At 40.4% G+C, this 21,873-nt stretch overlaps 2 protein-coding genes across 2 annotated transcripts; one reads left to right on the top strand and one right to left on the bottom strand.

The window, feature by feature from the left end:
• Positions 1 to 1,959: 1,959 nt before the first annotated feature.
• dhx35 (DEAH-box helicase 35) lies at positions 1,960 to 18,282 on the top strand. Its single transcript, XM_006639582.3, has 22 exons — positions 1,960 to 2,042; positions 3,222 to 3,349; positions 3,851 to 3,943; positions 4,278 to 4,355; positions 4,491 to 4,595; positions 5,319 to 5,380; positions 6,161 to 6,230; positions 6,699 to 6,758; positions 7,203 to 7,315; positions 8,154 to 8,250; positions 8,911 to 9,069; positions 9,714 to 9,924; positions 10,017 to 10,141; positions 10,359 to 10,413; positions 10,681 to 10,776; positions 11,241 to 11,335; positions 13,785 to 13,862; positions 14,334 to 14,463; positions 15,061 to 15,142; positions 15,475 to 15,546; positions 15,647 to 15,758; positions 16,171 to 18,282. Exons 1-22 carry the CDS (start codon positions 2,003 to 2,005, stop codon positions 16,207 to 16,209), a joined length of 2,100 nt encoding a protein of 699 aa, XP_006639645.2. The 5' UTR covers positions 1,960 to 2,002; the 3' UTR covers positions 16,210 to 18,282.
• A 2,587-nt stretch (positions 18,283 to 20,869) lies between these two features.
• On the bottom strand, positions 20,870 to 21,636 carry LOC102697122 (zinc finger protein 271-like). Its single transcript, XM_069179645.1, has 2 exons — positions 21,624 to 21,636; positions 20,870 to 21,516 (listed from the first exon to the last, which is right to left on the bottom strand). Exons 1-2 carry the CDS (start codon positions 21,634 to 21,636, stop codon positions 20,870 to 20,872), a joined length of 660 nt encoding a protein of 219 aa, XP_069035746.1.
• Between the last annotated feature and the right edge of the window lie 237 nt (positions 21,637 to 21,873).

The following is a 21,873-nucleotide window of genomic DNA, read 5'->3' as shown; positions in this document are numbered from 1 at the left end:
CTGGTACAACACGAGAGCCCATATTCACATTTTTAGGTATTAGTTTCAAGATCGATATCATTTAACAATACAAAAATAAATTGAAAGCACGAGCACAATAATATAATGATCACAGACTTTACAATTCTATTTATTTTTGAAGTACGATCAGAAGGTGTTTCCCCTGCCTTAAATATCTGATTAAAATTGTTCAAATGCCATGGATTTATTACAGAAAGCAGTTATATTGCAAATAAAAATGTATTTAAAAATGTATTTATTTCGAAGAGTACGGGATATTGTGAATCAATAAAGACGTTAAAAAATAAGCCGATGTAGTTATTTTGCAAAGCATTTAAAAAATAGATTCTCTTAACAGTAAACAAGCCACCTGGCGCTGCTAGCTCGAACAGCTCTCAGCCCTGTGATTGGCTAAACCCCCGAACAGTCCGGGCCGCGATTGGGTGAAGAGTGAGAATCGACACTCTGATTGGGTAAAGCGCCACAGCGGAAGTTCTGTGTACCGTGTGTGCTGTATGAGCACGCTGGATATACAGTAACACATCCATTGGTTTCCAATTACTGATCGATCTAAGAGAAGTCGCACTGAGGTAATAGCAGACAAAGAATGTCATGGCATCCACAGCGCGTTCACGACTCCCAATAGCATGTCACGATAGGACTGCGCGCATCACGATCACATCGCGATACCCATTGCGACTGGAGCATCACTGCCACCACATTGAGTCCATATATCGCAATATGACATGCCCAGCCAAAACGCCCACACCCCATGTCCCGACATGGAGTCCATATATCACAATATGACAAAACTGTCACACCCATGTCGTGACATGAAGCCCGTATATCGCGATATGACATACCCCGGCAAAAAATGCCCCGCCCCCATGTCGCGACATGAAGCCCGCATATCGCGATATGACCAAAAAAAGTCACGCCCATGTCGCGACATGAAGTCGGTATATCGCGATATGACATACCCCGGCAAAAATGCCCCGCCCCCATGTCGCGACATGAAGCCCGCATATCGCGATATGACCAAAAAAAGTCACGCCCATGTCGCGACATGAAGTCTATATATCGCGATATGATATACCCCGGCAAAAACGCCCCGCCCCCATGTCGCGACATAGAGTCCATATATCGCGATATGTTATACCCCGGCAAAAATGCCCCGCCCCCATGTCGCGACATGAAGCCCGCATATCGCGATATGACATACCCCAGCAAAAAGCCCCGCCCCCATGTCCCGACATGGAGTCCAGTCCATATGTTGCGATAGGACATACCCTGACAGGATATGCTGACCTCATGTGGTGACACAAAGTCCATATATCATGATACGTACTATCTGGGTATATCATGTCCTGATATGAGACCTTTGTTGCAACAGCAGTGCCAGTGTGGCATGGAAGCAAGGCGCTAGTCGTGATATACACTGCCGCGATATAGATGCGATATACATGGGGTCCCTATCATGACATGTTGGGGAGGTCTAGTCGGGATGTTATCCCACAGTTACGCGTTTGGCAACAGCGTGTCACGGTTGGGAAAGAAAAAGAAAACGTGCCTTACAAAATAAAAACCATAGATTTTACAATCACAGTGATTTAACATAGATTAAAACCACAGGTTTATGTCATAGATAGTTAACTTGTTGGCACGTGTCATATCTTAGTATTATTCACATCAAGGAGGCTCATATGTTTATGGATATTGATTGTCCTTAAAATGTTAAACGAATTTCCATTTGCACTGAAACCACCTTTCAAAATATGATTCAATGGAAGGTGTACCACTGCCACGCAAAAAAAAAAGTATTGAAAAAGGAAGAAACACCGAAAAAGTCTAAAGTCTAAAGCTTAAAGCAAAACCTTGAAAGACGTATTTTGGGTATGCATTTATAAACCTCAACCAAGCGCAGGCTCTCTTAGTGATTCTTACGAGTGTTCTCTGTATTGAGATTTAAATAAAGTTTTGTAGTTGTGACTTATGACCCGAAATGGCGGCGCCCCTGCCCATGATGAAATTCTGGAAGCCTGGTGAGAATAGATATCGGTGTTATTAGTAACATAAATATATTTGCATTATTTTGTGTCCTGACATTTGTTACCACATAATTTATTTTGGTTTAATGTCCAGTTGTATTGCTTGCTGTTCTATAAAGTAATATCACGCCGGCAAAAATCTCAATTGAAACTCATTGTTTATATATTCGTTTACGACACGTCTCTGCTTTATAAGCCTATTTTAATGTTTCCCCTCTTCCTCTTCTTGTCTGTTTAAAAAACTCATCGTGCTTATTACTAGTGACTTTAAATGGATTTTTCTAGATCTGAGAAGCGCTACGGTTCAGTAGTTGGCTAGCTACAGAGAACGTGTGCGTATTACGAACCACACAACAAAGACAGAACGGTATGGCTGCTGAATAGACAGATGACATTTAAGATTTTACATTATTAAATGTCATTTGTTGTAGGGATCCTTACCCGTTTTGCTGATATAGCTGAGAAGACCCAGCTCCTATTGGTTTGCATGAGAAAAAAGCCACGGGATTTCTTTCTAAGATGTTTGTCACAAGAGAAGATTGGGACACATTTGCCAAAACAGAACAAACACCGCCACAAATGTACTGTCCTCGGATTATTGGGACCAATATGTTTATAAGGTGCAGCACAACATGTAATCGGTTGCACCAAATGCTGCACTAAAATTAATGATGCTGGTGGTTTTACTGGGTAATAAATCCGGTTTGAGGGGTTTTGTTATGTAATTAGTATGTTACTATTTATGATTTTTTTTGCCTGCTTTAAGAATGATATGCTTTAGGAAATATACTGCTGTTAATATTAACACGGAAAGAAGGAATGGTTTTGACAAAGTATGAAATATGAAAAGAAACCCAACAGGTTAAAAACAACAACAACATAGTGCCCCTTAGTTATTTTTAGTTTTTCCAAATGTTATGTATGGGTCCTTCAGTTTATGAATTTAAACAGGGCTGTCCAGTCCGCAGATTTTCTTTAATGCACCAGCACCTGAAGAGATGGGAAAAGATGTCAAACTGACTTCTAATTTAGGTCGTGAAGAACTTAATTGGAGTGACAACCTGTAGAGACTGTCTTGGCAAAATTGGACCCCCATTAATTTAAAGCATATTGGTACTATTTTAAAACGAAGTTATTTTCATGACTTCTTTCTGCCTCTGATCTGTCTTGTAGGATTAGAGGCCCCTGGAGTAGGAGAGGAGCGGGAGTTGTCCTCAGAGATCGGCGGTTCTCCGGTCATATATAATCCTCTCTCCTCCTTGTCCATCGAGAAGCAGAGGCAGAAGCTTCCAGTATTCAAGGTATTCTTCCGTATTAAAGAGCAGCGATGAACACTTGTGGTCTGTAAGACTTTCTGCTTTACCCCCATGTTATCAACCTCTAAAGCACTGGAACCATTTCACTGTGATACCTTACGCAGTTCACTTACCTTATTCAGAGATCAGTCCCACATGCTGTGTTTCTAAAGGGCCTGGTCGGGCTACTGTCGAGGTAACAAATTGCTGTGAATGCATATGGGGGATCCATAATGCTTGCTAGATTGTGCCTCTCAAGGAGTAGGATGGACCATCCCTTGCAGAGTGCGAAGTATCAAAATGGCAGCTATAGAACTTTGAAGAGTGAAATGACGTTTATGAAGGGATTTTAGATGGTGCATGAAAGAAACATACTATTACGATGAAAAAAAAAATAGTGTGCCTATGTTGTGTGCAGTAATTTAGAAGTCTGTTTTTTTTAACATAGATGTGCATGTGTTATTGTACTGTCCTGTAATGTCCTGTTGTGTTGCCTTTTAAATCCAGCACAGAAATCACATCCTTTACCTGGTGGAGAACTATCAGACTGTGGTGATTGTGGGTGAGACAGGCTCTGGGAAGAGCACCCAGATCCCTCAGGTTTGTGTTCCATTAGGCGCTCAGCGCAGCTCTCATTCCTGTTTTGTATTTATATCATTGCCAGAAATGTCCTTCACACTTTACATTGTGTCCCTCTCTGATTATTTTTTTGTTCACACAACAGCATTACAGTTTGCTACCTAATTACATAGAGAGATCATATTAAGCAGCAATGGTAATAAATATGTATTAACCTGGAAAATGGCATGAAGATGTGTTTTGAGGTGGTTTTGTATTGGATCAAGATTAGACTGCATGGTTAGAAACGTAACTTTTCTTAAATACTTTCAAGACAGTAATACTGAACAACAGTGTCTTGTTGTCTCTGCTTCAGTACCTTCTGGAGGCTGGATGGGCAGCAGAGGGCAAGGTGATCGGGGTGACCCAGCCCCGAAGAGTTGCAGCAACTTCGGTGAGAGACTCCCACATTCATGCTTTGTGGCTGTGACGAGGGGCACTTAGACTGTTGATTGTGCTGCAGTCACTTTGTTGAAACAGCCAAATGCAAGATAGATCCGCCTGTCCCCTCTTCTTTCCTTCCAATCAGGTGGCCAGTCGAGTGGCTGAGGAACGGGGGGCATTGCTGGGTCATGAGGTGGGCTACACGATACGATTCGACGACTGCTCTGACCCCCATGCCACGCGCATAAAGGTACGAGACCTGCAGATGCGAACGTGGGAAAGGCCAAGTATTTCAAGGAGTAATCATGGTCAGCGGTTTTTGCTTTTTTTAATGACTAAGACATACAGTGGAAGAAACCAGGAGTAATCCATTTTCCTTTTCTAGATCCAGTGCCTCAAATTATCAACCTGAAAATCATGTGAGATCTAGGAATTATCAGTACAACAGGCATTGACTACTGGTCAACTTGGGGTTCATGGGTTTTCTGTGACCCCACTAAGAATAAGCACTGAAATTGTAAATGATCAATTTAGAGAAGTAAAGGTTAATTCCACGCATGAGAAAAAGTGTCATCAGCATTGAACTCCCCCTTCTCTCTCAAAGACTGACTCGTTTCTTTTCTAAACCCTTCCATTAGTTTCAGCTTTCAGCTTTTTACACCTATCCCTGAGATCTCTTTTCGTTTTGACACACTTTCTCACCTGTAAGCCCCTTCTCTCTAACTCCATGTTGCACTGTGCTGTGCTTTATATTCTCGCCACCTTACTCTCTCTCAACTCATACCCGAAGGAGGCTCAACATCTAAAACGTCTTCTTACTTTTCAATGTGGAATTAACTTTTACTTGTTCGTTTACAGGAAAAACACTGCAAGCTGTTGCAGCTGCATACTTAAACAAATGTGAATGTATTTTTAAGCTCAGCTGCTGCTTGCAGGGACTTTGTCATGTCCTGTGTTGTTTGTGGTGTTTCAGTTTCTGACAGATGGAATGCTGGTCAGAGAGATGATGGCGGATCCACTGCTAAAAAAGTACAGGTACTGTCCAAAGGCTATACCCTGAATACTCAAAAATACACAAACCCTGTTTGTGGTTTAGTCTAGGAACACGTGTGACATTATCAGTGTGCATCTCATTCCAATGTAAATGAAATGTTAAATTGAGCTATATTCACACTAAAAAATAGATTAGACCTATAATATCAACAGTAGGTTCCTTGAATGATACATACCAGATATATTTAGTAGAAGTGTCAGCTGAGATTGCCATAGCTAAATCTGTTCATAACATTGAGACTGTTTTTTTCCCTTAATCACAGTTCTGCTATGGTTTTTTTGCATTCATATTTTTCATTTTTGTTATTACAATATAGCAGAGAACCACCATTAAAAAGACATTTAGTGATGTCTTCTAAACCAAAAGCACAGTTAAGATTTCCCAGAATATGTCATAACATCATTAGTAGATTTCTCCTTCCAGGTTGCAGAATTTTAATTATAATGATCAGAGCCAAGTTTATATGCCAGATTTTGAAAAACACGGTTGGTTTTGTTATCGTTGCTGTGGTGGATAAGGCAATGTCTGTACAAACAACTTAAACTTCATATCAGCTTTTCCTTTCTGAAACTGAGTCTCCAGTATGACTTATGACTCATTCATTCTGAGCAACCCATTCAAAAGAGTTTTTAATTTTAATCCTCTTCACAAAAACTGGGGTCTTCAGCAGTAGAGAAAGAGGCTGTTTGTTCTAGCAGTGTGATGTAGTTGTTTTAATCCTGTGCCAGATTTGAGCTGATGTTCTACTGTCCTCTTTGCAGTGTGCTGATGCTGGATGAGGCTCACGAGAGAACACTCTACACAGACATTGCAATCGGCCTGCTAAAGAAGGTCACTGTATTACTTCATTTGGTTTTTAAAGAAAGCTTCTTTTCTGGGGAATCTGTCAGAGTGGATCATTTTTCAGTCAATTCTGAAATGTGATTGTACTATTAGCGTCTGGTGGTATTTTGTTTTTTTCACATTTCGAATGACCAGAGTCAATTTAGACAAAAGGGCCATATTCTTATGATGAATCTTTAAAGTAGATTTAAAGTAGGATAAAGTAGATAAAGGAGTAATATTTTAGGTGTGAACATTTAGGAAAAAAGACAATTGTTAAGAATGTTAAGTAGAAGTCTAGTGAAGGTATTTTTTTATGTAGCTGTGAGGTGGTGATCAGTATATTTCTAGTGCCAACGGGTGAATAATATCTTGCCTTGTGCTTATGATGAAAGCAGCTACTGTAGTGTGTTAATTGGGTGGATTAATTTGTGCCTTACTTGAGGATTAAAGATCCTTTTTTGAAACCTTCATCAGATTCAGAAGAAACGCAGAGATCTCCGACTGATAATTGCTTCAGCTACTCTAGATGCCAAGGTAATTTAGAGGGGGAATTTGAGATGAATGAAGGTGGAATGGTAACAGAAACATGTATTCCTGCAGGTCTTGATAAAATGTTGTGGGTCTATGTATATTTAGAATGTCAGTTTTTATTTATTATCCCTGTCTTCTCATGAATCATCTCAGTTTAAGCCAGGTTTGAACAGGTTTTAGTGCTCAGCCCACGGTCACATTTCCAGGATCTGAATTGTTTGCCTTTGACTTCAGACAAAACAACATAAAAAGTGTGAATAACTCTATTATATGTAAAATGCTTTAGGGTTCTTGAAATTAAGATAAAAAAACATTATAAAATGTAAGTTTAGTGTTGCATAAACCATTCTTTAGACACGTAAGTAAATGATTTTGCGAGTGTAGAGATGAAATTCTGTCTGAAGCTATTACTGTATGAATTTCAAAACGGTGCTTTTTTGTCTTTAGAAATTTCAAGAATTCTTTAACTTGAATGAGTCTGGAGACCCCAATAAAGACACCTGCAGGATTCTAACAGTAGAAGGGAGGACGTATCCAGTGGACATTTTTTACACAGTGAGGTAAACCTGTAACTAATGTAACTCGTATTCGTTTGTATTACTACACGTTACAAGGACCCATTCCTTGTCATCTTCCCGATACTGCAGCATCACAGCGTCCCTATGACAGTGAAAATTATCTGCCATGTCAACACTTATTCCAGAGATAATGACCTTGTTTTGTTTCAAGGGAAACTGTGTCAACACCCTGTTTACGATATTTCTGTATTTTTCACGAAAAACCTGTTGAGATAAATGCGATGTGTGTAATTCGCTGAGCGATACACAACCTTCATTTGTCAGTGTCGGTGATAAAAGCTCAGGTTGTCTCTGCCAGGGCAGCACTGCGACTACACTGCCAGGACTCTGTCGGCTCTCTGTCTGCTGCGGCCATGAGAGACACATTGCTCCTCCAGTTTTCACGACCTTTCCTGTCCGGCGCTCCGGCAGCTAGTGCCTACGGGTGGGCATGTTGGAATTCTCAGAATTCCGAATGTGAGCCTGTCGCATTCTGCCCAGTGCAATATGGGAGTTGTTGCTGGAGAGCTGATCCTTTAAAAAAAAAAGCCATTGACAGGTCCAGTATGTGTAGGAATGTAAAACAAAATAGTGATTATAATTAAGGAAGAAAAAAACAGCCAGTTGTTATTTTATGGAGCTCTCCTCTTTTTATAGGGTCACTTATTAAACAGGGTCTTGTAAAGTGAAGCAGAACACTGACACACTTTACACAAAGATGGATCTCTTTTATTGTATTCATCCGGTCTTTTACCATTTCTCTGTGTTTCTAGCGTGTTGCATTGCATGTAACCCTTGCAGTTTGCGGTGTGATTTTACACTCTGTTCCCGCTGTTTCCAGCCCTGTCCCTGACTATGTGAAAGCTACAGTGGAGACAGTGCTGAAGATTCACGAAACAGAGGGAGATGGAGATGTTCTTGCTTTCCTCACCGGTCAGGTATATAAACTGCTTGTATGAAATTACATTACAAACATTACAAGGATCACAATTATCCTGATTTCTCACTTTTTGTTATTGGAGCATAAAGGCACAAACCTCAAGATTCAGAGACAGCTTCTTCCCACAGGCTGTCAGATTATTCAGTTCTGTCTCTCACTGACTCAGACCGATGTTTTCTTTTGCACACAGCTTGTGCTGTGTTGGAGCATACATGCAAATAAGCATTTCATTGCACTTTTGCATATGACAAATTAACTAAACTGAACTTGCAAAGAGCTGAAATTATGTTCCCAAAGGTATCTTGAGTGGTGGGGTCAGGGGGGCATCCTCTTCTCTGTAGTGCACCTCAGATGTCAGTTGTGTTTATTATAACATCTCCCCTCATGTGTCCCAAGAGCACTGACTCCCCCCAACCGCAAAGATCTGGTGTTCTGCTGTTGTGCATTTGTCCCTTGGCTGTGTGAGTTGGGTCAACAGCAGAGGAGGATGAATTGAAGACTCATACCATGCTACTGGAATAACGCACTTCTTGGCTTTGCTGAGGTTGTTCTCAGTTGCAGGGGCTTTTGTGTTTTTAATTTCCTTAGATTTTTATGATGTTTGTTACCCATGTGGTTCCCTATTTGGACAAACCTTTGAGCTGTCTTGTGTTGGCAGGAGGAGGTGGAGAGGGTGGTTTCTCTGCTGGTAGAGCAGGCCCGGGCCCTGTCGCGCTTTGGGATGAAGAAACACCTCCGAGTGCTACCAATGTATGCAGGCTTGCCCTACCAGGAGCAAATGAAGGTTTTCGAACGAGCGCCCCCTTCTGTGCGAAAGGTGAATTTCTTCTGTGCATTCTGGGTTAAAAAAACAACTTTTACTTTATTTCTTAATGATTGGCCAAACAACATCAGTGGTTCTTAGAAAATGAGCAAATTGTAAAATTATTTTTATTTACTCAATCACCTATTGACATTATGTCGTAATAAGCCAGGATATTTTTTGTCTGTGTGATACATATACTTTATGACATTTGATAGAGATTATTAGTATTCCGATGTGAAAAGATGAGTATGTTTTTAATGTGGCAGTCAGAACAGAAGCAATGCATTTATGCTGGGTTAATTTTTTTTCCTCCGTATTTTACGTCTTCATATTTCTTCATTTCTGGCAAGATATACTGTGTTGGAGGAGAAGGACTTGATTATTTGGGCATTAAAGATCCCACTTCTACTTAGAATATTTTGGATTTTTGGCTCTGGGCCTTCCTAAAGTTCCCCCTTAAGTGGATTTGGGAAGCTGTCTCTCGCTTCAGCTGCTCTGCTGTGCAGTGGGGCTGCTGGGGCAGGATAGCTGATGTCACCCAGGTGGTGGCTGCACTTCAGTGCTGGAGGAAGCCTGTTGTATAGTGCTGAAAAGCACTATAGAAATGTAGAGAATTATCATTTTTTGAATTGTGCTTTATTTTTGTTCTGTGACAGGTGGTGGTTGCTACCAACATTGCAGAGACCTCCATCACCATTAATGGGATAGTTTTTGTGATTGACTGCGCATTTGTGAAACTGAGGGCCTACAACCCCAAAACAGCCATCGAGTCTTTGGTGGTGACCCCCATCTCGAAGGCCTCGGCTACACAGAGAGCAGGACGGGGGGGGCGAAACAGGTCAGGAAAATGTTTCCGGCTCTACACAGGTAAGGAGGACCCGGGTACGTTTTTCCATTGCCTTCCCAAGGGTGCAGGTCTCCTTCCCTTTTCCCTGATCCTCACACTATTCCCTGTGCAGAGGAAGACTATGAAGAGTTGCCCCCAGCGACAGTGCCGGAGATGCAGCGCACAAACCTGTCCCCAGTGATCCTGCAGCTGAAGGCCTTGGGCATAGACAACGTCCTGAGATTTAACTTCCTCTCCGTGAGTCACTGTTGCAAACCACAGGCCCCTTAGTTCTCCAGATAGACTGCTTTTTCCCCATTTTGCTGCAGTGAATTTGCTCACTGAATCTGATTCTGTTTAATAAGGCTCTACTTTTGGGGTGGGAGATGGCTAACCTGGGTCACAAAGTCAATGAAATTGAAAGCCTGAAATGAATTGATAACTAACATGAAAACAAAACTCTTTTCTCTGCCAGCCCCCTCCAGCCCAGTCTATGGTTCAGGCCTTAGAGCTGCTTTACGCTCTTGGTGGTAAGTAGAGACGGCTGCGTTACACATTATTTTTCTTGCATTGAGGTTATCCCCTTTAGTTAAGAAAGTATGAGGATCTCGTTAAGTTGCAGTAAATACCATTGGCGTTTGTGTGGTTTATCAGTGACATGTGAAACTATCCCTTTATTATTCGAATTCTAAGCCATAAGCATAATACTTTGTCTTAGGAAACAATTGTCTCTTTACCTTTTTGAGCACAAAATCATAGTCAGTGGTGGAGTTTACCTGTTCCTGTCCCTGCTCCAGGGTTAGACCAGTATGGGCGACTCACTGAGCCTATGGGAGTCCGCATGGCAGAGTTCCCCCTCAGCCCCATGTTTGCCAAGATGCTGCTGGAGTCAGGTAAGAGTAGAAATATGTCGTATAAGAGTAGAAAGCCGCCGTCTTCTAGACTGAGATTCCCAGAGGCAGAGTCTTTATTAGAAATACAGTAGGGAACACTATCTAAACGTAGGTTTATCACAAATAGTTATACAATTCCCACAGAATGTTTTACTACATTGTGTATTGTGATCTCTAAACACAAAAGATTAGCTGGCTTATTTAAAAATCTGTATTGTGAAAACTGTGTAGACCATTCACACAGTAACGGTTAAGACCAGAAGATGTCACAGCTCTGGGTGTGCTGGCAGTCTTGTATGCTAAAATTGTACTGGTCCACTTCTGTTAAGCACGGATGAAGTTATTGCCTTTGGGTGTGTACCATGAGGTGTTCCCTATGGTCCTGTTTTTATAGGTACTGAATTTAAAAAATGTTTTTACTTTGTAGTTGCTTCTAAGGCTGACTTTTTGCATGTTCGGTACAGGGAATTTTGGCTGCTCTAAAGAGATAGTGACCATTGCTGCCATGATGCAGATCCAGAATGTGTTCCTGAGTCCTCCCAACCAGAAGAAGGCAGCTGTAAGTCCTACCATGCTCATATTACCACCGTGTGCACAACAGGCTGAATCACAAATAATTTGTATGTGTTACAGGATAATATACATTTGAATCTACCGTGTGCAATGCTGATATACCTGTGATGCAGGTTTTTCATCCTCTGGATTTATGCATATGATCAACAGTGTTCACCCAATTCCAGGAACCAAGCAGTGCATCATGCATCATCAAGGGAATTCAGTTCAGTTCACCATTTGCTTTCGCTTTGGTTTCATATATAGTATAGGGTAGAAAGGATGCCTTTCTTCCTCTGTCCATTAGACTTGGTTTTAAAACTTTAAGATGCACCAATTTAGTTTGCAAAATATCTTTAAACATAGGGAATTCCCACTTCAAACATGTGGCGTGTCTCTCTTCTGCTCAAATGTCCTCCTCTGTTTCCCACGTTTAAATGAATTCCATTAGTGTAAGTTAAACTAGCTCCTTGTTTGGTTGCTGCTTGTCTACCCAGTGCTTGCATTAGAGGAATGCTTGGTTCATCTGGCATACTTGGACCTAAGTATCCCAACACGCAGGAATTGTGGATTCAGATTATGTGACAAGGATGGGCCACTGTGGATGTCAGGGAAGCTGTTTGAAAGGAAATGAAAACTTTCCTGTAGATGGTTTAACATATTTTTCAGTCCATCTGAAAATATTAAGCCATCTGAAAGGGATCATCAGTCTAAATTCACATTGCTTTTGTCATCAGTGTGCCCAATGGCAAACTGAACTTTTGATAACAGCTGTTGAAGTGGTTGGAGTAAAACCATCCACAGTTAAGATTTTAAAATTGAGAATTCCCATTCCTTTTTTAACTTCACAAAAGGTTGTGCATCTAACTTCCTAAATGGTCAGATGAATTTAAAAAAATCACTTTGTAATACTAGGAATACTGGTGTGTCCTGTGCATGTAATTTGGACATGTACAGGACACGCCAATATTATTCTCCTATTAAAATTTGCAGTAATCCTGGGAATATTACATGCAAGAGAATTTCACAAGTTGACAGTATTACAGAAGTATTAGAAATAGAAGTTTTTCAATTAGGCAAAGGATTGTATTAAATGAAAGCTTTGATCTACCAGTTAACTGAAAAGCACAAACCCATTTTTTCAGAGGCAGGTAGAGGTAGGCTTCTGAAGATGAAATCGCTGTGCTGTCCTTCTAAAGTTAAATAGTTGAACAGTCGCATGCAGTTTTGCATTGAAAGTATTTCCTTTTCTGCTGGGAAGAAGCATTAAATCAAGACCTCCCCTTTAGTACAGTCTACATCACCAGGACACAGTCTGATGCATACTACTTCTTTACATTCTCCTGTTTCAGCAGCTCTCCCCCTCTTCCTCACTCTGAACTAAAAAAAGGCAAGCACTTTTTTTAAGTCTTCTTTCTGTTCCACCTGTCACTTCTACATGTGACTTATATCAGTTATATCATCAGCGTTCACCTGTTATTTCATATCCTGCTGTTTCACATTGTCTTTTCTGTACCTGTACACTCAGTGATTGCAATATTGTTGTTTCAGCTGCAATTATTTTCCATGTTGGATAAGTATTCCAAGAAATAGATGAGGAAATGTAAGAGGATGTGTGCATTTATACCCATGGCAAAGAGTTCAGGCCAAAACAGCTGACTCTTAGTTTGAATCCTCACCGTGTTCCCTATGTATGCCTTACTTGTTTCACGTTTTCTCATGGTTGAACATTTGTTCGTAGTGGATACAGTGTGCCTGAATAGAGCTCCCTTTGAAAACCATTTCAGCATTAGCTAATGGGTTTGTCCCCATGGAGAATAGTTGTGACTCATAAACCATGCTGACCCACATTCTGAGATTGCTCATTGCTTGTACAGTTCAATTTAGGGAGCCTCCTAGTACGGTTACAGCATACTTGAACCAGCCTGTGTATTGTTCCATATGGACTGGGACTGCCCTGCTTGGGGATTACAAGGAAGAGATCCCTTCTCTTGAAGTAAAAAGCCTTCTGTTAGTAATGGGCTTCAAAGCCCTGCGTGATCCTAATTTGTTTCCTCACTGCATTTCCCTGTGAACTGCATTGAAAAGGAATGTGTGGATACACCACTCAAAGTAGAATAATTCAAAAGGGATGCAGATGAAAATGTGGAAAAAAGCTAAAATGCAGGTACTACAAACTACTGTTCTTAAGTTTGAGATTTTTTTACCATCGTCACTCCAAACTACTTACGAGTGTTTAATCGATGGCTCTTAATTTGTGGACATTGCCATTGCGCGCAGTATCCTAGTCCTTTACCTGTAGCAAATGAGTTGTGCATTCTGTGAAAATGGAGGTCACTCCGTGCTTTGAAAATGAAATTCCACTGTCTGCATTGTTACTGTTGTAGAGCAGGTTTGGAAGTTTCTCACTTCATACTGTGAAATTTGCATGCTTAATTTGTCTTTCTCCACTTCAGGCTAGGGAGCACAGGAAGTTTGCAGTAGCTGAAGGCGACCACCTCACCATACTCAATGTGTATGAAGCCTTTATTAAAGTATGTACCCACCTCATCTTTTAACACTTTCACTCTCCCTCGCTTCATCAGGATGATCTTGGAAATACGAAAACATGGTGCATTGTAGATATTGTCCTGGTAGGTAGGTATTGGTGTTTTAGACCACAGGGCAGAGCGTATTAAAGTGTTGGCATTTTTGTCATGGAAGAAAAGGTATTTGCCTAAAGTACTCAACTGTGTAACTCGCCACAAAAGCTGAAGAGCAAGAATGTTTAGTTGGTTTTATAGCTAAATGTATTTGTAGGTAAATTAAATCTGTACCAATGTCAGTGTAGATTCTTCTGAAAGTACTCTTACCAATTTTATCCGATCTGGCTCTCTTTGCAACATTAGTTAAGCATACTCATAATCAAAACTAGTTTTCCACCCCATTATTGCTATATGATTTCATTTGAAATCCCAAGTTCCCAGTGGCTCTGCTATTAATACTCATTTTCATATTATTCTTAGCATCAGAAGAGCTCTCAATGGTGCCAAGAGCACTTCCTTAACTACAAGGGGCTTCTGCGTGCAGTAACCGTGAGGGAACAACTCAGACGGCTGATGACCAAGTTCAAAGTACCCAGAACCTCCAGTGAAGGTTTGTCTGTGAGGAATGGTAATGTCATAGATAACAGAAGAGAGTCCTGATTTATTGCTTATGTGTTCAAGTACAGTTGTATTTCCATATCCATATTATGGGCCTGTGCTGTGTATGTATCTTATCACGTACTGGAGCTACATTAACAAATAACAAAATAGAATTATGTGTGATGCCTAGAGAGCATGCATTCTTGTTGTCCATGGCAGACTCTCTACAGCTTTTTCAAGTTTATAGAAAATGAACTCTCTTTATACACACTACAAATGAATAGTGTGAACTCCTTCTGCCAAAAGAGAATAATATTATTGGTGTGTCCTGTGCATGTTCATATCTAGAAAGGGTTGTTACGGTTGTGAAGTCTAACTATGAGGAAGCTGAATTATCTCCAGGTGTATTTTTTTTATATTTCAACCAGTGTAAGAAAACAACAACCTTTGTTACATTGCTTGTATGATTATGCGACAGATTTTCTCTGTCACCAGTAGGGTGTACTGTTTGCCTCTTTCCTGTTGTTGCTTGGTGTTACTTCATCAGCTATAGAACTGTGGCAAATATAGGACATGTTTGTGATATGTTGCTTTATCTACTGTCCAGGAGATCCTGATGTTATCCTGAAATGCATTGTCTCTGGGTTCTTTGCAAATGCAGCCAGACTTCATCATTCAGGCTCCTACAGGTGAGATGATTTGAATCTAATATAGCACTCAGTATACAAGGTACGTAGAGATAATTTCTGCCATTAGAACAAGTTTTAAGGAAGGAGTACATTTAGCATTACCTTTGATGAATGTTGCTTAAGTTGTTTTTACTGTGCAGTTTCCTCCATAAGAAACATGTTTAAAGCTCAGCATTCACTAAAACCGATAACAAAATATTTTTAACGACGCGTTATGATTTTTGTGCAGAATTTTCTTTCACTCTCTCAAATTACATCTTATCACGGTACATCTGTTTTTAATCTTCTTGGCAGCAGCAGAGTGTGACTTGAGATATCTGGTTCTTGTTTAGGACTCTTCGAGATGACCGTGAGCTGCACATTCATCCCACATCTGTCCTGTACGCTGAGAAGCCACCAAAATGGTAGGCCTGCATGACCCTGCCTTAATACTTGAAATCGCAGTCTGAAAATCACCTCAGATTGCCTTCGGGACTCTACAAGTCTTGTGCTCCTCATCCCCAGGGTGGTTTTCAATGAAGTGGTCCAGACGTCCAAGTATTACATGCGTGATGTTACTGCAATTGAATCTTCTTGGCTGGTAGAACTTGCCCCACATTTCTACAAGCAAGCCAAGGTAGGAGTTTTAAGAGTATCTTTTTCTCTACATAACACTTCAGTCTCCTTTGCTCACTGAACAATAGTTTTTTATGATTTTTTGAAAAACCTCTTACAGTAATACGGCTTTTTTTTCCAAACCCTTGTATGATGGAGCACATGACTCAGTCTACATCATCAGCCGTCAGGACATTTTATAATGTTGCTTTGTTCCAGCTGCTTTTACAGCATTGATGGATGTGTTGACTGTTTTTCCCATTGCGTTCGAGAACTGTGAAGATATGCATTGAGGTCCAACACTTACACAGTATTGACAAATGCGATTAGCTCTGGCTAGTTATTGACAGTGAATGCATGAAAGACAAGAAAAGGAGAAAACGCCCATTGGTTTTGGAAAGCAAGTGAAACCTGTTTCACTCTTTGTTTTATAGAATCGGTCAATAGGCAGCAAGAGGGCCAAGATGACCTGAAGTGAGCACAGTGCCCTGCTAACCCCACACGATGCCTGCTGCAGACTGTAGCTCTTGCAGTTGCACTGCTTTAGCCCACATTACACCATTAAAACCTGGAATGGAAAAGAGATTTTGGTGTGGGGGTACCAGGGCAAGACAGCCAATGAGAAATACTACAGTGGTGAGCACCATCTCTGTATATATAGATATGTATTATATTTATTTCCCATTTCTTTTCACCTGTATATAATGACTAGATAAATAAGTCTAGCTAACACTGTGTTTTTTAAAACCTAAATACTTGTCAACTGGACCCAGGTTTTTTTTATTGTTTTAACTTACGGATGGCACTGTATATAGAGAAATGTCACATTTCAGCGTTTCAAGGGAGACATTGAAGTGGTTTAAAGCAGGTTTTACTGCGTATCATTAAGCTCAAAACAAGAGTCATCGCTTTGCAGCCTCAAATCCTGTCATGCAGCCTGAGTGGGAGAGAGATGAATGGATTTGGAACTGCAAAAATAGTTAAATGTATAACAGGGCTCATGTAGTAAATGAGTCTGTTACAGTTATATAACCCCTAAGACATTCATTAGTGTTGAATTCTACTGTGATGGGTGGGGCAGCCTAGTGTGATGAAGAATTCTTTGCTGGTTTAGAGAAAGATCTGTGTGGCTCAGGACTGGATGTACACCTGATTCATGGTAACTATATCCCTACTGGGGACAAGCTACACATGCCATAGATGTGTTGCAAAGAAATAGGTCCAGCACCTTATAATCTGAGTTTTGTAATGAGCTTTTTTCTGCTTTGATTATTAGAAAGAAATACTTGTTTTCAGAAATTCCCTTTGGCTTTTGAAAGTGACAGTAAACACATTAATCTCTTTGTGCCACATTTACACAGGCTAAGGCCAAACTTCAGGCGGTCCTCAGTGCTGTTTACCTTGAGTAAACGGGCAATGTCAACAGTTCATTTCCTAAGTATAACCTGATCATGAATTTAGGATATTATTTTGACATCACCTTGAATTATACTATTAAGAGACAGTTGTATTTATCTGTAGTCACTGTGAGTCAGACACAAAGTGTTCTTTATCAAATTTACTTAAGAATTTTCCTAAGTGTTAGATACCTATTATATGATGATCTGCACACTGAGAAATTCTGGCACAAAGGAAAGGTCAATTAACAAACAGATTCCATCAGGTATCAATGCTCCTTATTTAATAGAGATAACCTGAGAATAATTTGAAAGAAGTGCAAAGCACTTACTACGGTCAGTGTGTGTCCTCAGTGCCAAACAATTGAAGATACTCTAGCATTTACCACTTTAATCCATCAGCAAGTGTTTATACACTGAAAGTATAATGACAGATGTTTAGACAAGATCATACATGCACCATAAGATATGTGAAATGAAAGTCAGTATACATCTGTGTGTGCCACTTCAGGATTCAACAGTGTGCGGATCATCTTGCTTACAAAAAGTATAGACACTGAACCAGTACACTGCATAGTGCAAGCAAGGTACAGCAAAATTATACTTTTATAACCGTAAAACATAAAACAAGTTAAAACAGTAGTGTTGAAGTTTTATTTCTAGAATGTTTGTGTTTATTTTCATGACCTCTGTCTTTGTGTTTCTTGTTAAACCTACTAGTGTAATTTCATGGAGAATTAAGTCCTTGGTGCCCAGTTTCGGAAAACAACAGTGTGATAGAAGTTGTACTATCGCAATTCCAGTGAAACCTGCTTTCATTTCAGTAAGGTTACCTATTTAACTTTATTGCTAAATGTCTGCATGGTTATGTGTTGGTTGTTTCCTAGACTTAGCTGTTGCTGTATACCACATGAGTACCATGGTAATGTGAAACCAGATAAAATTGCATATTCTTGCATGTTGGAAAAAAACCTAAATAACACCCAAAGGTCATCATATGAAGTAGTGGCCTGCAAGAAGTTACACATTTCTGTGTCCTTTAAACTGTGCTCAGCTAAATTCTTGCCTAATTAAACCCCTTTCTGTAATACATGATGTATCTTCAGAGAGCTGTCTATACCATCAAATAAATACATAAGATCATGCTTATACGATGTTCTTTGCTTTTTTAAACAAATTTTTATTTTCCAAAATGCAACCAAAAAATACAACATATACAAAAGATGTTTATGAAGAATGGAAGTTCACTCACACACCAAAAAAGTAAGTAAGAAGGGCTAATTAAATTTTTACACAGTCACAGTGTTAGAACTGGTACAATATGACCTAACCATACTTCTTCCCATTAGAAGACACACAGACACCAAATATAGTCCAGTGTGGTCAAATTGTACCTCAGTCTCTATCCAGTATTTTCTGTTTAGCTGCAGTCAAGACCTGCTAGAAAAAAAATCCAGAAGACAAAACCATTTGGAAGCTGTCATTGAAAAGAAGCAGTTGGGTCAGGGGCTTAATGGCACAGTCATCCATTATATCCAAGACCATTTGATTCATATGCATCACTTTTTTTCTTTGTAAGCTGACATGCTTACACAATTAGATAACTATTAAGAAAATGTATTGGACAATGTAATTTATATTGAAAGGAAAACTGAAAGTGCATAAGAAACAATAATTACCATATCTACTGTATAATGCTCTTTAATGCTCTGAGGTGTTCTATAGTAAAATCTATGATAACTCATTGACAGCAAAATACCAATTACAGTAAATAGTTGCAGTCCATGTAGTGTCTTTTATACTCAAATGTCTTTATAGCCCTAGCGCACTACTCATCCACAAGGTTTTCTCCAACAACATCAACAAAAGATCGGAATGTGTACAGGTATGTAATATAGTTTGGATTATTGTATGACTCTCCTCAATAATGTGGAATAACAGTCTTAACAAGGCATTTTTCTATCCTGGGATTCTGTTAGAGGTCAATACTTTCATTAGCCGCTGTTTTGAAAGGAAATAAAAATGAACTCCCCTTTTGTATGTTGAATAATGGCTTTTTTAAATCGCTAAACATATTGCTAGACAGCTGAATACTAAACTAGGGTGGAACTACACCACAGGTAGGAGTGTATGCTTCCTTCACAAGAAAATGAATATTACTCATAAAATCCATGATGGGCCTTAACAGTTAGAAACGGTACTTAAGTAAACCAGCCATTTTTGGAGAGCAAACTCATAAAACCTTTTCACATGGCCATTTCTATCAAAGGAAGACTTTGAATACCGCGGGTCTGGTTATTACATATCTGTGCAGCACATTTTGTAACATTTACCTTTTACCTGAAAATGACGACAAACTTTCAGTACACACCTACACAAAATAACACTATAATACTTTAAATAGCACTTTTATTCCCAGATTATTCTCCACCACTTTTTTTTCAGATAGTGAATGACTCAGCACCCTCTTAAGCACACTTTAAGTGCAGCACCTTCTAACGCAGAGGTGGGTGTTTGCAGGGTTACACTCCTACTCAGTTCTGAAACTATATCAACTCACTGCTGACTTAATTGGACTTGAACATCTTCCAATGCTGATGTTTTCGACAGATCTTGAAATGTTCATGCCATCTCGTACTGGACATCCCTCCTCAAGAAGGACTTACATCATAAGTGCCAGCTTTTTACCATTAATAGGGGTGCTTATCTTTTAGAGCATTTCTCTGCCTCCCATAGAAATTAACCATTTCTTAATACTCATGAAGGCATTATACTATTAACGATGATGGGTTTCTGCATGTCGCACTCCTGCTAATGAAGTTATTTATGGCACCTTCAAGATCCAGTAGAACAGCATCTCCGTGAATATGGAACACACTTTTTCTAAGCAGAACTTATTTGTTTTGCTAGAAGATTTGTAGTGACTGATTGTTCATTTGTTTAGAAAATTAGCGCATGATACCATCCATCAGCTCCTTTTTCGATTAGATGTTGGTTGGATGCTGCCTTTGTGGAAAAACATCAATAACTCCTACGTTTTGGATTTTTGCAAAAAGGCCTTTCGATGATCATGATAAAAGATAAGCCACCAAAATACCAATGACCCACTCTGCTGAAGTGCTGGCTTCCTCACCCTCATCAAGCACATTAGAAGATAGCTTATTAATCCTATTGTCAATGAAATTAAGTTGAGTGCAGATAATGGGGGTATGTATTTTTTTGGTAGTGTTGCTTTTCTGAAATACAAATACACCATTTTTAAAATATATAACACCTGTGAAGTTCGCTTGCTGGCAGCGACTGTCCTACACAGACAATTGTTCTGATCGAACATCATTATTGATTCGCTGATAGGTCATTAAATGACAAATCAACTGAATCACATAGGTCAGATAAGTTGATTTCATAGTCCGGGACAAGACACAAGTTGTGAATTGCACTGTGAATACAGTCCTATCTGTGTAATCTCTCACAAAGTAAAAATCCATCACCTTTGCTTTACAATGATAACTTTTTGATCCAAAATATCTGGTGTGCTTGAACATACAGGTATACTGTACAGCACCCACAGAGCTGGTCCCTAAGACATACAGAGTAGGGCTTTTAACATTGTAAAACAAAGCTGTGCCATAACCCCCTGGGCCTCCCAATAATACTGATTAGTGTAACAGGAGACCAGCCTGTTGGTGCACCAGGACACACCAGTGTTGGAGGACAAGCTGTGCGGGACACACATTTAAGCCTTCTTGTTGTGAACCTTCAGGTGTGATTTAAGATGTGGCAGCTGAGTGAAAGCCTTACCACACACTTGACAGATGAAAGGTCTTTCTCCGGTGTGAATTCTCTTGTGCTTTTTAAGTGTGCCTGACTGAGAGAAACTCTTCCCACACACAGTGCAATGATAAGGCGTCTCTCGTGTGTGAACCCTCTGGTGTAGTTTTAAGCTGCCCAGGTGACTGAACTTCTTGTTGCACTCGCTGCACTGGTAGGGGTTCTCTCCCGTGTGCACGCGCTGGTGGATCTTGAAGGTGTCCCCCCTTTTGAAGCTCCTGCCACACACGTCGCAGTGGTAGGGGGTCTCGCCCGTGTGGATCCGCACGTGCTTCTTCAGGTGCACCGACTGGCTGAAACGCTTGCCGCAGTCCTCACAGCGGTAGGGCGTCTCCCCGGTGTGGGTCCTGATGTGGTTCCTGAGCCCCCCGGACTGGGCAAAGCTCTTGTCGCAGTGAGGGCAGCTGTAGGGGGTCTCTCCCGTGTGCGTGCGCTGGTGCTTCCTCAGGTCCCCTGCTTGGAGGAAAATCTTGTCGCAGACTAGGCAGCGATGGGTGGGGTCTCCGGAGTGGATCCGCTGGTGCTCTTTCAGGTACCAGCGCTTAGAAAAGCCTTTTCCGCATTCACTGCAGGTAAACGGTGATTGGGATCCAGGGATTTTCCCAGAGGGGCCTCTCGGAGTGACCGATTCTTCACAGTCAGAATTCCCTAATGGGAGCTTCCCATAGCCATGCAGTAGTTGGTGGGATTCAAGCTGGCCTATTGTACTGAAACTCTTCCCGCAATCAGTGCACAGATACAAGGTTTTATCTAAATTGTTTCCCACATCTCCCATATCCGGGTCTTCTTTAATTTTTACCACTCTTGTGTCCTCTAATAAATTTCGGTGAATGACTCCTTTGGAGATGCCATCTCTAATTAAATGGGCCATCCTCCACCTCTGTATTTTTAAGGCTTCTTTTTTTTTTC

The sequence above is a fragment of the Lepisosteus oculatus genome, chromosome 16 (assembly GCF_040954835.1).
Source record: "Lepisosteus oculatus isolate fLepOcu1 chromosome 16, fLepOcu1.hap2, whole genome shotgun sequence".
Classification (NCBI taxonomy): domain Eukaryota; kingdom Metazoa; phylum Chordata; class Actinopteri; order Semionotiformes; family Lepisosteidae; genus Lepisosteus; species Lepisosteus oculatus.
The sequence above is the reverse complement of the archived record's forward strand: the minus strand, read 5'-3'. Positions and strand labels throughout refer to the sequence as shown.